Here is a 12,497-nt window from a genome sequence, read left to right as displayed (position 1 = left end):
GATATTTACAAAAGCTGTGCTGAAAATTTTGCCACAGGTTACAAGTGTATTTGACTGTTTATAGATGTAACAACTTCAAAAAAGCATGAATCGTTCTTATTCTCTCTTGAAATTCCTAAATGTTGGCTTTTAATTTACTGTTGAAAACAATGCATCGAAGTGAATACTATTTTCTTTAGTAGGAACATCACTTGAATTTAATTGCATGTTGGTAAATAAATGTAAAATAAGTACATATAACCCACACTTTTAACATTAGAAAACACGGTTTCGCCAAGCTATGGTACAAATGGAAAGATACATTTATACAGAAAACCTTAAGAAATCTACAGCGTTACAAAAAACAATAATGAAATAGACATTAATCGAGAAAAATCGTATTAATCGAGAAAAATCGAATATTAATTTTTAAAGAAATGGATCACTAGTTTTCAACATACGTGCCGTACTCGAGCACGTAGCAACGGAGGAGAAGGGATTGCCCCCCCCCCCCCGTCCATTTTTGAACCTGAAGATGAAATTTTTGTAAAAGCGTATATATATAATATATAGGAATGCAAATTTTTACGAACTGCCCAATATTTTTCAGACATTGCGAAAATAATTTAGGGAATTTTTTTTTTTATATTGACTAAATTTAAAGATATTAAACACCACCCCTACCGAGTGTAATATAGGATTTTGAGAATATCTGAATAATTAAGTTATTTAGTGTTTTAGGAAATACTTATTGTTTGGATCTTGGTAAGACCCCCCCCCCCCCCCCCCCCGACGCTCTGATTGTGATGCATGCCCGCGTGCCTTGGTACTATGTGGCTGGTTAAAGAGAGGTAACTATTACAAAAATAACTGTTTCTTTATTTTTAAAATACACGTTCTAACCTTGTCATATTGTTACGACTACCGGAGAATTACATGTTGCCGCAGGTGGATAGAACAATTTTAACTGACAGGTATAGAAAATTGTCATTATGTCGTTTGAAAAAAAAACCCATCACATATCTTTGTTATCATTACATTGGATATGGTTGATTTTGTTATTTTGATTAACGAGGCATGATGTATTTTCTACTTTCGATTTAATCTCTCTCTCTCTCTCTCTCTCTCTCTCTCTCTCTCTCTCTCTGAGAAAAATCGTATTTATTAATTTTTTTTGTTCAGTTGTCAATGTGGAGTTTGCGAGGAATCCGTGTAGTGCAGGTATCGAACAGTAAGGGAGGGGATGGCATTGTAGGAACAATAACTGAGGTATAACCACCTTAACCTTGATAAAATTAACTTTATAATAACTTTTAAAAGGGCGTGTGTATTAAATGTACAAAATTACCCCAAAATTATGAAAAGCAAAAAAAAGATACAAGTGTTTGTTTTGCTTCGTTTCGTTTCCTTAGGTGAATTATAATGAGGAGACAATAACAGTGTTCTGGGATGATGGTAGAGAAGCCGTCTACCCATGTACAGAGGGAAACCATTGTGTAAAGATATTAGATAATGCACCCACAGGCAAGTCTGTGCAGTGGTGTAGCTGAAATGTCAATGTCGGTATGTGAGGTAATATCATAGAAGCCTCGGGTCAGAGCTAGAAGCCACTAGTAATTTGATCAAGGGTGCAGATCGCGGAGAACGGGGTCCTAGCATAGGTCCTGGGGACAGAGCCTTTAACAAACGCAATTCCTTGGATTATTCAATGCAAAAATCAGCTGTTTATCGATATTTTCAGAAGGAAAAATCTTCAATTTGACAAGTCTCGCAATAAAAAATATGGCCACGAATAAAAATTGTCCCTGTTAAAATGGTTATTCATTAATTATAACAAAAACTTTGAAAGGTAAGTACGTGTACTAATCAAAGATTGTTAGGCCCTCATTTTTCCTTTAAAACATTTCATTGCTAGTTGCGAAAATTAGTTTTATTCAACACTTTTATCGGGTTTGATCTTGATTACTTTTTAGAAATGTAGAAAAAAGTTTTCCGTATTAATCAGAGAATCAGCTTCCATAGAACTTATAAAGTATAAAGACTAATGTAGCTCTATTCACGTGCACATCAATATTAAAAGGCACATGCAGTAGTCGTGATACATGTGCATTGCATTTCCACCTTCACATCTTGTGAGTGGAGTAGTGTTTCTTTGATTCTTCCCAAAGTCCTATTGACTATGACAATCAAATCATGGCATCGATCTATACATAATGCTTTTAAAATAACTAATTTTATGGCGAAATATTACATAAATGTATTAATTTTTGGGAAAATCTTAATATTAATTGGGGAAGTTGGTAAAAGGGTCTAAACAAGCTACACCACAGCTGTTGTCAATTAATATAAAAATAAGATTTACTATGCTTTTTATTAAAATTTAACATTCCTATCAACACTTCCTTATCCAATATTATTGTAACAGGTGTGAGTCACAGAGGCATAAGCTGCACAGGATGCAAAGAATCAGAGATTGCGGGGATGAGGTGGGTGTGTTTGCAATGTCAGGAAGTAAACATGTGTTCCATCTGCTACATGTCCAGGAAACACAACACAGAACATGAGTTTGGAAGGGTCACTCACCCTGATTCGTCAATGTAAGTCAATCTTTATCCTCACAATGTTGTAAGTACGAGTCCATTTAGACGCATGCTTGTGTGCAGGTAGAGTTCGAACATCTGGCATTGCAAGAATAAAGATCGACGCATGGATTTATAGTAAAACGCAACACTGATGTCATTTGAGCACATACAGCATATATGAACAATAACTATTACTAAAATATATTCCCGTACTACAGAATTAAAGTCGGAAAAAGGAAAACTAGCAGCTGCGTAAAATGCAGAGGATTTTTTCCAGGAGCTAAAGTGAAAAGAGGACCACACTGGAAGTGGGGAAACTCTAATGGTAATTTGATTTCGAGTCTAGAGGGGAGGAGGGAGGGACTCCAGACCTCACCGATGTAAAATTAAATCTTTAAAGTTATAGAAAAAGGGCTTTTCAAACAACAGCCTCCCCCCCCCCCTCCAAAAATTTTATTAAAATATTTAAAAAATATTATTACACACTGGATATAGAAAATCTACCTCGGTTACTCTGTTCAACTTTCAGGAGGGGAGGAGGTTCATGGGGTGGTACGGGACATCTGTGACTGGGGACCTAGAGGATACCGTGGGGCGGTCAGGGTATGCTGGGAGAACAAGAAACGCACAGTGGAACAGTACCGAGTAGGTGGCGATGGAGAAGTGGATCTAACAGCAGTAAAGCCTGCAGACGGATCCACTTACTATCCTGACCATTTACCCTATGTTGGTTTGTGCATTTTGACATTTTTCTTGCATTTTTTTTTTCGTTTTTCAAGACAAGCTTTGTATTTTTCTTTCATTTATTAGGATTTTTACGATGTTGTACTGTTGTTGTGGGGCTCTTTATCACGATTATGTTAAAATCTGAATTGCGTATTAATGATATATATAACCAAAAAAAAAAATCCTCAAAACTGCACACACTTGCACAATGGGAGATATAATCTCAAAAACCGTATTGTAAATTTGTGTTATTTATTTTGCACAGATCTTGAGCACGTGGCTCCATGTGAGTACAGGATTGGTGACAAAGTCCAGATAAGTCTCAGCACGTCGGAACTCAGAGTCTTACAATTGTCCAGCAGTTGTGGTTGGCAAGATCAGATGGCTTCTGTGAGATTCCATTAAATGATTAACTCTTTAATAGTAATTTATAAAAAAAACCTTCATGTAATGTAAGGAGACTGGAAATAATTTTATTAAAATTGTTCTCATCGAAGACCAATTATTATTGACTAATTATTGAGCCTCCAGAATCCATTGATGTACAAAATGATTAAAGATCATTTAGGTAATAAAAAGATACGTGCATTACAGGTGAATTGATACATGTATATGTGCACGTGTATATGTCGAAAATGTACACATACTGTCATCTGTTGTAGTGTATAGACAATATTGGGACCATTACCCACATTTCCTCAGCAAGTCAAAGCAGGGTCCACTACCAGAACGGACAAGTGTTTCACTTTGAGAAAATTGTGCTTACAAAAGTAAGTCAAACGAATCTTAATTTATGCAAATAACTATTAGTATTTTAAATTATTTTTTGAACATGATAATTTCAATGGTCTTGAAAAATAAAGTCTGTATTTGTATTCGATTCAAAACCAATATAGCATGGAACCGAAGCACATTTCATAGCTTTATCTACATAAAAATGAGTTTTGGTGATGAATGTTGAGCCATTATTTGCATAAATTCTAGGAACATTGATTGACAATAGATAGATGAATGTGCTTGTTAATTCATTCGTGTATGTATTGATTCTTCTATGTAACAATATACTAATAATATACGTATCAAGACCATTAAATTAATTTTACTAACCTGGCATTTTAAAATGCCCAGTTTTATATTATTCCAAGTAAAGGAAGCAAAATTTATTTCTAAAGTCAGCAAAACTCAAAATGATAACTTCTTTTTTTAAACAATACACCTAGCTTTTCTCTCCAGGTACATCGATTGGAGGGAGGGGACCTGGTTCGAGTGATGAGGGACAGGTCGATAGCCCTACAGCTTCAACAGGGGCACGGGGGCTGGTTACAGAACCAGGATACAGTCAGTATTATATACTGTATTTATATGGATAAAACTATATAGCAGGTGGGTGGGTGGTTTATTTTGGCAGTCAATACCTTATCTGTTGCACGCCAATTTCACAAAATGGAACTAAACATAGTTTAAAAGTTGATAAACTAATTTAAAGGTTTGTTGTATGTAAACTTAGTGTACGAACTGTTCACTATAGTCATCTTGTAGAGGAGCAGAGTGAATTATAAACCCTTAGCTAGCGAAGATGACTTTGGTTAACCGATCGTTTATCATACCAGAATATATATGTAAAATGATATTTAAAGGTTGTGAAGTTCAACTGCATGTAAAAAAAGGATACCAATAACAATAGTTTATTTAAACAATAAAATGCTTTCTTTGATGATTCATGCAGGATATGAAGGTGGCGACACTGCAGAAAAAAATACATAACCCGCGTTAGCGGGTTATTTAAATTTTTGCTGCAATGATCGCTACCTTCATAACTCGCATGAATCAACAAAGAAAGCATTTTATTGTTTATATTTACATCTTATTTTAACTAATCAATAAATTGATTATAAAAAAAGTAAGTTAAATTCCCTAAATTACTGTTAATGTACGACAGTGTGTTAGCTAAAAGAAACAGCCAAATCGTCTCCTGTGAGACTTTGAGTCTGACATCATGATTTTTTCGTGCAGTCCGTACAAAGTATAAAAAAAATATTATTTGTTATGAGATTTCAGTGAATTTATGTTGTCATTGAATTTTTCTAACGTCTTTAATCTACAACATCTTCAATAATATTGATGTTTTATTCCAAAAATTACCGTTAATTTTCAAAACAACATTCATATTTTAATTTCTGCTATGCTCCTTAGCAAGTTTTCTTTTAAAAACAATGAATTTGATGAGATATATGCTTGTACAAAAAATTTTTGTCATTGGTGTTACAAGGAAAATTATATAAAAATATCTTAAAATACATCAAGTAAATAATATTGTACTACAGTTGGAATCCCCCAGATCATAGTGACATCATTCCCTGCTACTAAAAAGATAAATGTATCCGTGATGACATCATTGTGATAGAAAATATGGCAGAAAATGTTATTATGCTCCGAAAAATACAATGTAAACTGTGTCAGTGGGATAACGTGCTATTTAAGGTTTTCTAGTATGAAACAACAAAAACGTTTTTCACATAAATGATGAATGTTTATCACATTATAACAAAGGCTATGTAGCTTTGTGTAGTATCTGTTCTCTTGGGTCATACTGCTACATTTACTATGGATACATCAGTGGTATAACGGTCAGTGGTGGAACCAAAAATTGTTGTTACACCACTGAAAAAACTGTTACACCACATGACATTATTTAATTATTTTACTTTTTCTTCCATTTCATTTATATTTTGAGCATTTTGAACAATTGTTATTTATCAATTTTACAAGTTAGACACTGTCACAATAAAGAAAGCTTGACTATTTAATTGCAATTGTGTTTTCTTAATCTGGAAAATGAGACCTGTTACACCATTGACATTATTTGAAACACCATTGACATTTTGTATGCTCTATTTATGTTTTACTTATTTAAATACTTGATTAAAAGATAAAAGTAAAATCAAATTTATTCTAATAAAGAAATGAAATTAACCACATTTTATTTTTAGTAAAAAATAAAACTTTTTAATGACTTATAGTGTATAATAAAATATGTTATTCCACTGACATTTCACATTCCCTATTATGTTATACTAAAATCTTTCAAATGCTTAAAGGTAACAAATGCTAGCTGAGCTTCAACAAACATATATATACAAAGAGGAAGTGTATATGCGTTGTATGCATCGATTTTGGAGATAATTGGAGAAAATTCAATTTTATTGTGCAAAATGTATGATTGATATGAGCTGGTATAGTATTGACGGTGTTTGTGAGATTGATGAGGCAAAGAAAGTTCGAACTCGGTACAAGGTGGATAAAAGTGTGTGGGTGCCAATAGTAAAAAATATAACATCAAAGAATGAGTGAATTCATGTAAAAAAACATCTACATGCAATTTTTCTGTCAGTGGTGTAACACTGATTATAAGTGGTGTAACAGTGTGTCTATCTTCAGATTATGAAAGAATGAGGCACGAAAACTTTTATTTAAGATCAAATTTATAACGTTTTAAATGCAATCAAAAATAGAAATTAGTTTATTTTACAAAATTTAACACGCTTATCTCTTATTTATTATCGCTAGGTCAGTGGTATAACTTTTATGTCAGTGGTAAAACATAATAATCAGTGGTGTAACATGTACATTTTTCTCCAAATAAAATTAACTGACAATAATACATGTATATTTGAAAACACCAGTGCATTTATAGTAATGTCTTTTTTATGCTCCATTGAAAGAAAATCCAGTTGTGTTCTTTTTAATGCTCAAATTAAAAATTTGTTGAGTAACATCAAGACTTTGTCTCAAATGTTATGTTGGTCACTATGTAAATGTGTCAAATATTTTCTGTTATCTAATTCTAATAACTTTAAATGAATTTTGTTGATATAAACTTTATGTCCATCATTTTAAAAAAATTATTTTATTTTATTTAAGAATTTTTTCCTATACTATATACCTGTTACACCACTAACATTTATCAAGACTTTGTCTCAAATGTTATGTTGGTCACTATGTAAATGTGTCAAATATTTTCTGTTATCTAATTCTAATAACTTTAAATGAATTTTGTTGATATAAACTTTATGTCCATCATTTTAAAAAAATTATTTTATTTTATTTAAGAGTTTTTTCCTATACTATATACCTGTTACACCACTGACAAAATGTTCACAGTTCATTAAATTTCAGTCTAATTATCAACCAAATGGTAGATTCCAATGTTTGCAAAATTTTAGATGTTATACGGTACTTCATTGTTTGTTAAATGTGTTTTTTGCAATCAAAGTATTTTTTCAGCAATAATTTTCTCATGTTTTTCATTTTTCAAAAGTCTGCATATTTTGATAATGACCCATATAACGATTTACGTTTAAAGCGAAGCCAAATCACCCTTCCCTGGCACTCGATCGTTATTAGCTTGTTTTACTCTAAAAAACTTTAATTACTATGCACATGAACCACATTGAAACAATAAAACAATGACTGTAGAATAAAACTAGATTTGTTTTCCAACTTGGAGCTTTTTTCACCGGCAGACATTGGGTCAGCTGGGTAGGGTTGTACACATTGATGACGATGGAGACGTTTCCGTTAAGTTTGGAGACAGTCAGTATCTGTTCAGTCCTGTCTGCCTTGATGTGGTGGATCCCAATTCTCTCTCAGCCATGGCAAGAGTACCATCCATCCCAAACAACCTACACTCCCTCAGGCGTAAGAGAAAGATAAAATAATAAATTATATTTGTATGTAAAGATCGTTTGTTGTTTTCAAAATAAATAATATACCAGATATAATTACTGTAACATTCTCTAAGAATTATCTCTTAGAAAGAGCTCTCTTTTTGTATATTCGAATACCTGTATTTGGCAACTAGCATGTCAAACTCCCAAGAAGTTGGAATGAAACTTCTTCAAAATTTCTTTTAAAATAATTGATACATTATTCATCAACTTCATGTACATTGGTGTTTGAATTTAAATGGTTATTTTTGTTTCACCTTCTTTATTCCCGAAGTCTTTATCCTGTATGTAACATTTACAGTATTTGATCTAACACAACCCAAACAAGCAGAGTTTCTTCCTCCGATAACTTCTATTGTGAAGGCAGCCTCCAAAGGAAACCTAGAGATAGTCAAAGAAATACTGAGCAACAACAAAGATAAGGTTTGTTAACTTATGAAGTAGTTTTCACTGGATCATTGAAGAAAAAGTACATTTTTTTTTTAAATTAGGGAATAGATACGATTTCAGAAATTCAGAGTAACTTCAAAGTTTAATACTTGTATATATACATTTCCTGGATCTGTCTTCGTTAAGTCATGAAAGATTAAATAAGGTAATATCTAGTTTCAAAAAAAAAAAAGAAAAAAGAAATTATGATTTTTTTTTTTTGCTTTTGCATTCTGACTCAAAGAAAAATCAGCTCCTTCGACCTGCATGTAGATTATTATACCCTATTTTTGTGTAGGTTGACGAGGTAGAGAACGAGGTCTCCTGTTTACAAGTGGCCAGTCACAGAGGTCATGAGAAGATGGTCAAACTGCTCTTGGAGAGAGGGGGTAATATAAACATAGCAGACAAGGATGGCAACACACCCCTTCATTTTGCGGTGCAAGGGTGTGTTAAATACTTTTTTTAACATTACTTTGAAGAAGTGCCCTTTTTGTTGTTCTGGCCAGTATATCATTTTGATACCTTTTTTACAGAAAGAAGACTGCCGTAATCAAACTTCTACTGGAACATAATGCAAACGTCTCGTTACTAAATAGCTCTGGTCAGACAGCAATACATCTGGCTATAGCAAAGGAACAAAAAGAAAGTATAAAGGCACTTGTCCTAGCCTCATGTGATGTGCATGTAAAGGTCAGAGTTGTGTCAGGTCAAGCTCAAATTAATTTATTGTAGAATTGGGCACATTTACCCTAGCAATCAATTTCATGATGTCGTACAAAATATTTTAGTGTTGAGTATATTTGTAGTAATAGATTGGACTTCATTATAGAACAGTAATGGAGTAGAGGGTATTTATTTTTAGGACGGCAATGGAGATACTGCAGTTCATGCTGCAATAAGCACACGACAGGAGGCTCTCCTCCATGCAGTACTCAGAACTCACAGAGTTAATTTCCAGACGGAGAATACAGCAGGATATGACATGCTGCAGTGGGCAGTCTATAAAAACTTAAAGAGGTAATTTACGTGTGTATCGATGACGTTAGCGGATATTAATTTGTTATTTATTTTTTGGATTTCTGGCTTTTCTAAAATTGTTTTACTTACTATAGAAACCTTTCCAGCTAATTATGTAATACAATCAATTTTTTAAGTGTTTAACCAAAATCTGATCGCTTTATTTGCTTGTTTTCATGCTTGAATTCAAGTGAATAAAGAAAACAGTTACAATATAAGAAAAAGAGATGTTCATGTATGAATTAAATGAAAAATTTGATAATCCTGTGTTATTAAAGTGCTGTTGAAGTTATTTTGACGAGATGTAGCCACTGCTTACCGGAGCTGGTCAGTCGGCAAATCGCCATCAATGGATACTCCGCCCTCCACCTCGCAGCTTACAATAACAACAGGGAATGTGCCCACCTTCTCATTACAAAGGTAAATAAGGCTCATTTGTTCTCTTCTCATGATATGTGATTTTTAATAGATATGTATTAAATAGATATATTTAAATTCTTAAAACTTGTTTTGACTTTGTACGAATAAATCGTTTGAGAGCGTTGAATTACTGATTCCTGAAGATTTGTACAGTGTATAAGCAATTCTCATTGTTAAAATACTGTTTTCAGGGGGAAATGAAATTGGATTTAGTTGATGATCAGTTACAAACACCTCTTCATATTTCTGCAAAAGAAGGGCACCTGCCGATGGTAGAGCTTCTGTTAGAATTTGGTTAGTAGCATTAGTACATTGGCTGTTGCCCAGAGTACGCACAGAAAATTTCGCAGTCATCAACGTTTACATTTAACTGTATTTTCATATGCATTTGGATTGGTCAATGCAATGCAATATGGCATATTGCTTTTCCATTTAGACTTCTAGGTGTATGGATAAAATGAAAAGGTTAAACTTTATGGATCAATACTTAAGTTTGTATATCAAAATAACATTAAGAAATTGTTTAAATTCACCAAGATACCTCCCAAATTTTTCGCAGGCAAATTGCAAAATATTTGGCTAATACATGTCATTGCATTGGTGTTCACATCTACCATTCTACTATCGATTCAAACTAGTTACAATGTTTCAAATTTATTCGGGAAGAAGAACTTGGAAACAAAATGTCTCTCCAGTATTATGGATGTTCTGATTAGTAATTGCTACAAGCCAACTTTAATATGCAATTAAACTATCAAGTCAATTAACTCGTGTCTTTATTAAAGACCTGACAGTCAATGCGCAAGACAAAGATGGGAATAGTCCTCTACACCTTGTGCAGATGAAGCACTCTCAATTGCAGAAAAGGGTAATTTTCATTGTAAAGTTCTATTCATAAACCTCCAACTTCAATATTTTCAGTTCAAAACAAATTTTTACTCAATACATATGAATACGTTTTATAGAAACCTAATTCTGAGAAAACACACTGCTATGTGCAAATAGCCTGCTTATTGGTGGAAAACGGTGCTGAACTTAACCTAGAAAACCAGCAAGGAAAGACTCCCTTAGATTTCACCTGCCAACAGTCGCGCTTGTATTTGGAAAGGTGAAGATGAACCACTTGCACCATTTTCCATAATTACATTTCCTTTAAGGAATCGGGTGTTTTTTATTTCACAAACAAGTCCCATAAATTCAAAATAATGTACATTTGTCTTTGTTTTAGAATTTCAAAGGCGGCGAAAGAAAAACGGGCGGCTAACTCTGGAGGAGGCTTGTTTCTTCCTTTGCACTGGTCTGAAATGGGAAGCAAGGGCTACGAACTTGTCTGCTTGAACCGCGACAGCTTGGAGGAGAAGGCAGAGTTTACCAGTGTATCCGCTATGATAGTTAATGGACTCCCTAATGCAGAAGTGACGGAGATCATCCGAGTTCAGAATGAGTATCTATGGCAGCTGTATTCCGTGTATGTTATTTTAAATAACTAAAAAATAGCAACATTGACTGGATAAACTGAAAATACACTCTTGTACTAATTTCTTAAGGATATTACCAATGAAACGTGATATTTTAGAAAATTCTTCCAAAGAATATATGTCAGTGTGTGTGATTTCAATCCTTAAATTACAGGACAAAGGCAAAGTTTACAAAGAAGTACGGAAGAGGAAATGAAAACGAGGTCAAGCTTCTCCATGGAACCAAATCAGACAATATATTTAAAATATGTCAAGAAAATTTCGATTTTAAAGTTGCGGGTGAAAATCTCAGTCCAATGTATGGCAAAGGAGTATACTTTGCTGCCGAATCCTCTCTCTCCGATCACTACTGCTCAGAAAAAGAAAGGGATGGACTAAAATACATGTTAATGGCTCGTGTTCTGGCGGGTAAAATGGGCTGTGGATCTCCAGAGCTACGGAGACCTCCAGATGACTGCGACTGCGCAGTGGATTCTCCGTCTAAGCCTCGGATTTTCTGTGTTTTTGACTATAATCAACTTTATCCAGAGTATGTTATAAAATATAAAATTAAACAACCTAAATGAAATTTATATGGAAGTAAAAACCAGCAAAACTCAGCAACATTCCCTTTAAAACTTGTTTCTGGCAAACTACTTCCATATTGCAAATATCTTGAGAATGAAGCATCAGGATTTTTAATAGGAGACAAGAAACAGAATTAGAGGTGTTCCTGGATTCTCAACAAAATGGGCGCGCGGACCATGGCTACGCTGAGGCATCAATACTAGTCACACACGGAATTAAAACATGACAAGAAGTTATGACTCAGCTATAGCTTAATTCATTTTATATCTCAATTAAAGTTCACAATGATCCGTTTATTTGTGCTCTACTATATGATTTAATTAAGAATTAAAAAAAAAGTATCGCAGTGATGTCACAAAATATATACCTATCATTATGATCAATACTTTGATTAACATGGAAGAATTTAACAGAATATCTGTTTGGGGAATTTCCAACCTCTGTGTTTTGTTTAGGAAATGGCTTTAAAATGAGACACATATAATGACGGCGTATTTCACCATTTTTTTTTTACAATTCTAAATAGAGTTATTTGACTTTGAAACTGACAAAGGTTTTGTACATGGAGA

General features: G+C 33.5%; 1 protein-coding gene across 1 annotated transcript; it reads left to right on the top strand.

Moving 5' to 3' along the window:
• The first annotated feature begins 806 nt into the window (after nucleotides 1-806).
• LOC105329379 (E3 ubiquitin-protein ligase MIB2) lies at nucleotides 807-12,224 on the top strand. Its single transcript, XM_011430606.4, has 20 exons — nucleotides 807-953; nucleotides 1,162-1,248; nucleotides 1,392-1,503; nucleotides 2,405-2,576; nucleotides 2,780-2,886; nucleotides 3,091-3,291; nucleotides 3,553-3,677; nucleotides 3,950-4,057; nucleotides 4,521-4,625; nucleotides 7,811-7,985; nucleotides 8,316-8,437; nucleotides 8,742-8,890; nucleotides 8,980-9,136; nucleotides 9,309-9,463; nucleotides 9,742-9,883; nucleotides 10,075-10,177; nucleotides 10,669-10,751; nucleotides 10,849-10,991; nucleotides 11,112-11,351; nucleotides 11,516-12,224. Exons 2-20 carry the CDS (start codon nucleotides 1,168-1,170, stop codon nucleotides 11,925-11,927), a joined length of 2,892 nt encoding a protein of 963 aa, XP_011428908.3. The 5' UTR covers nucleotides 807-953; nucleotides 1,162-1,167; the 3' UTR covers nucleotides 11,928-12,224.
• Nucleotides 12,225-12,497: the final 273 nt, after the last annotated feature.

This window comes from Magallana gigas, chromosome 3, assembly GCF_963853765.1.
Source record: "Magallana gigas chromosome 3, xbMagGiga1.1, whole genome shotgun sequence".
Lineage (NCBI taxonomy): Eukaryota > Metazoa > Mollusca > Bivalvia > Ostreida > Ostreidae > Magallana > Magallana gigas.
The sequence above is the reverse complement of the archived record's forward strand: the minus strand, read 5'-3'. Positions and strand labels throughout refer to the sequence as shown.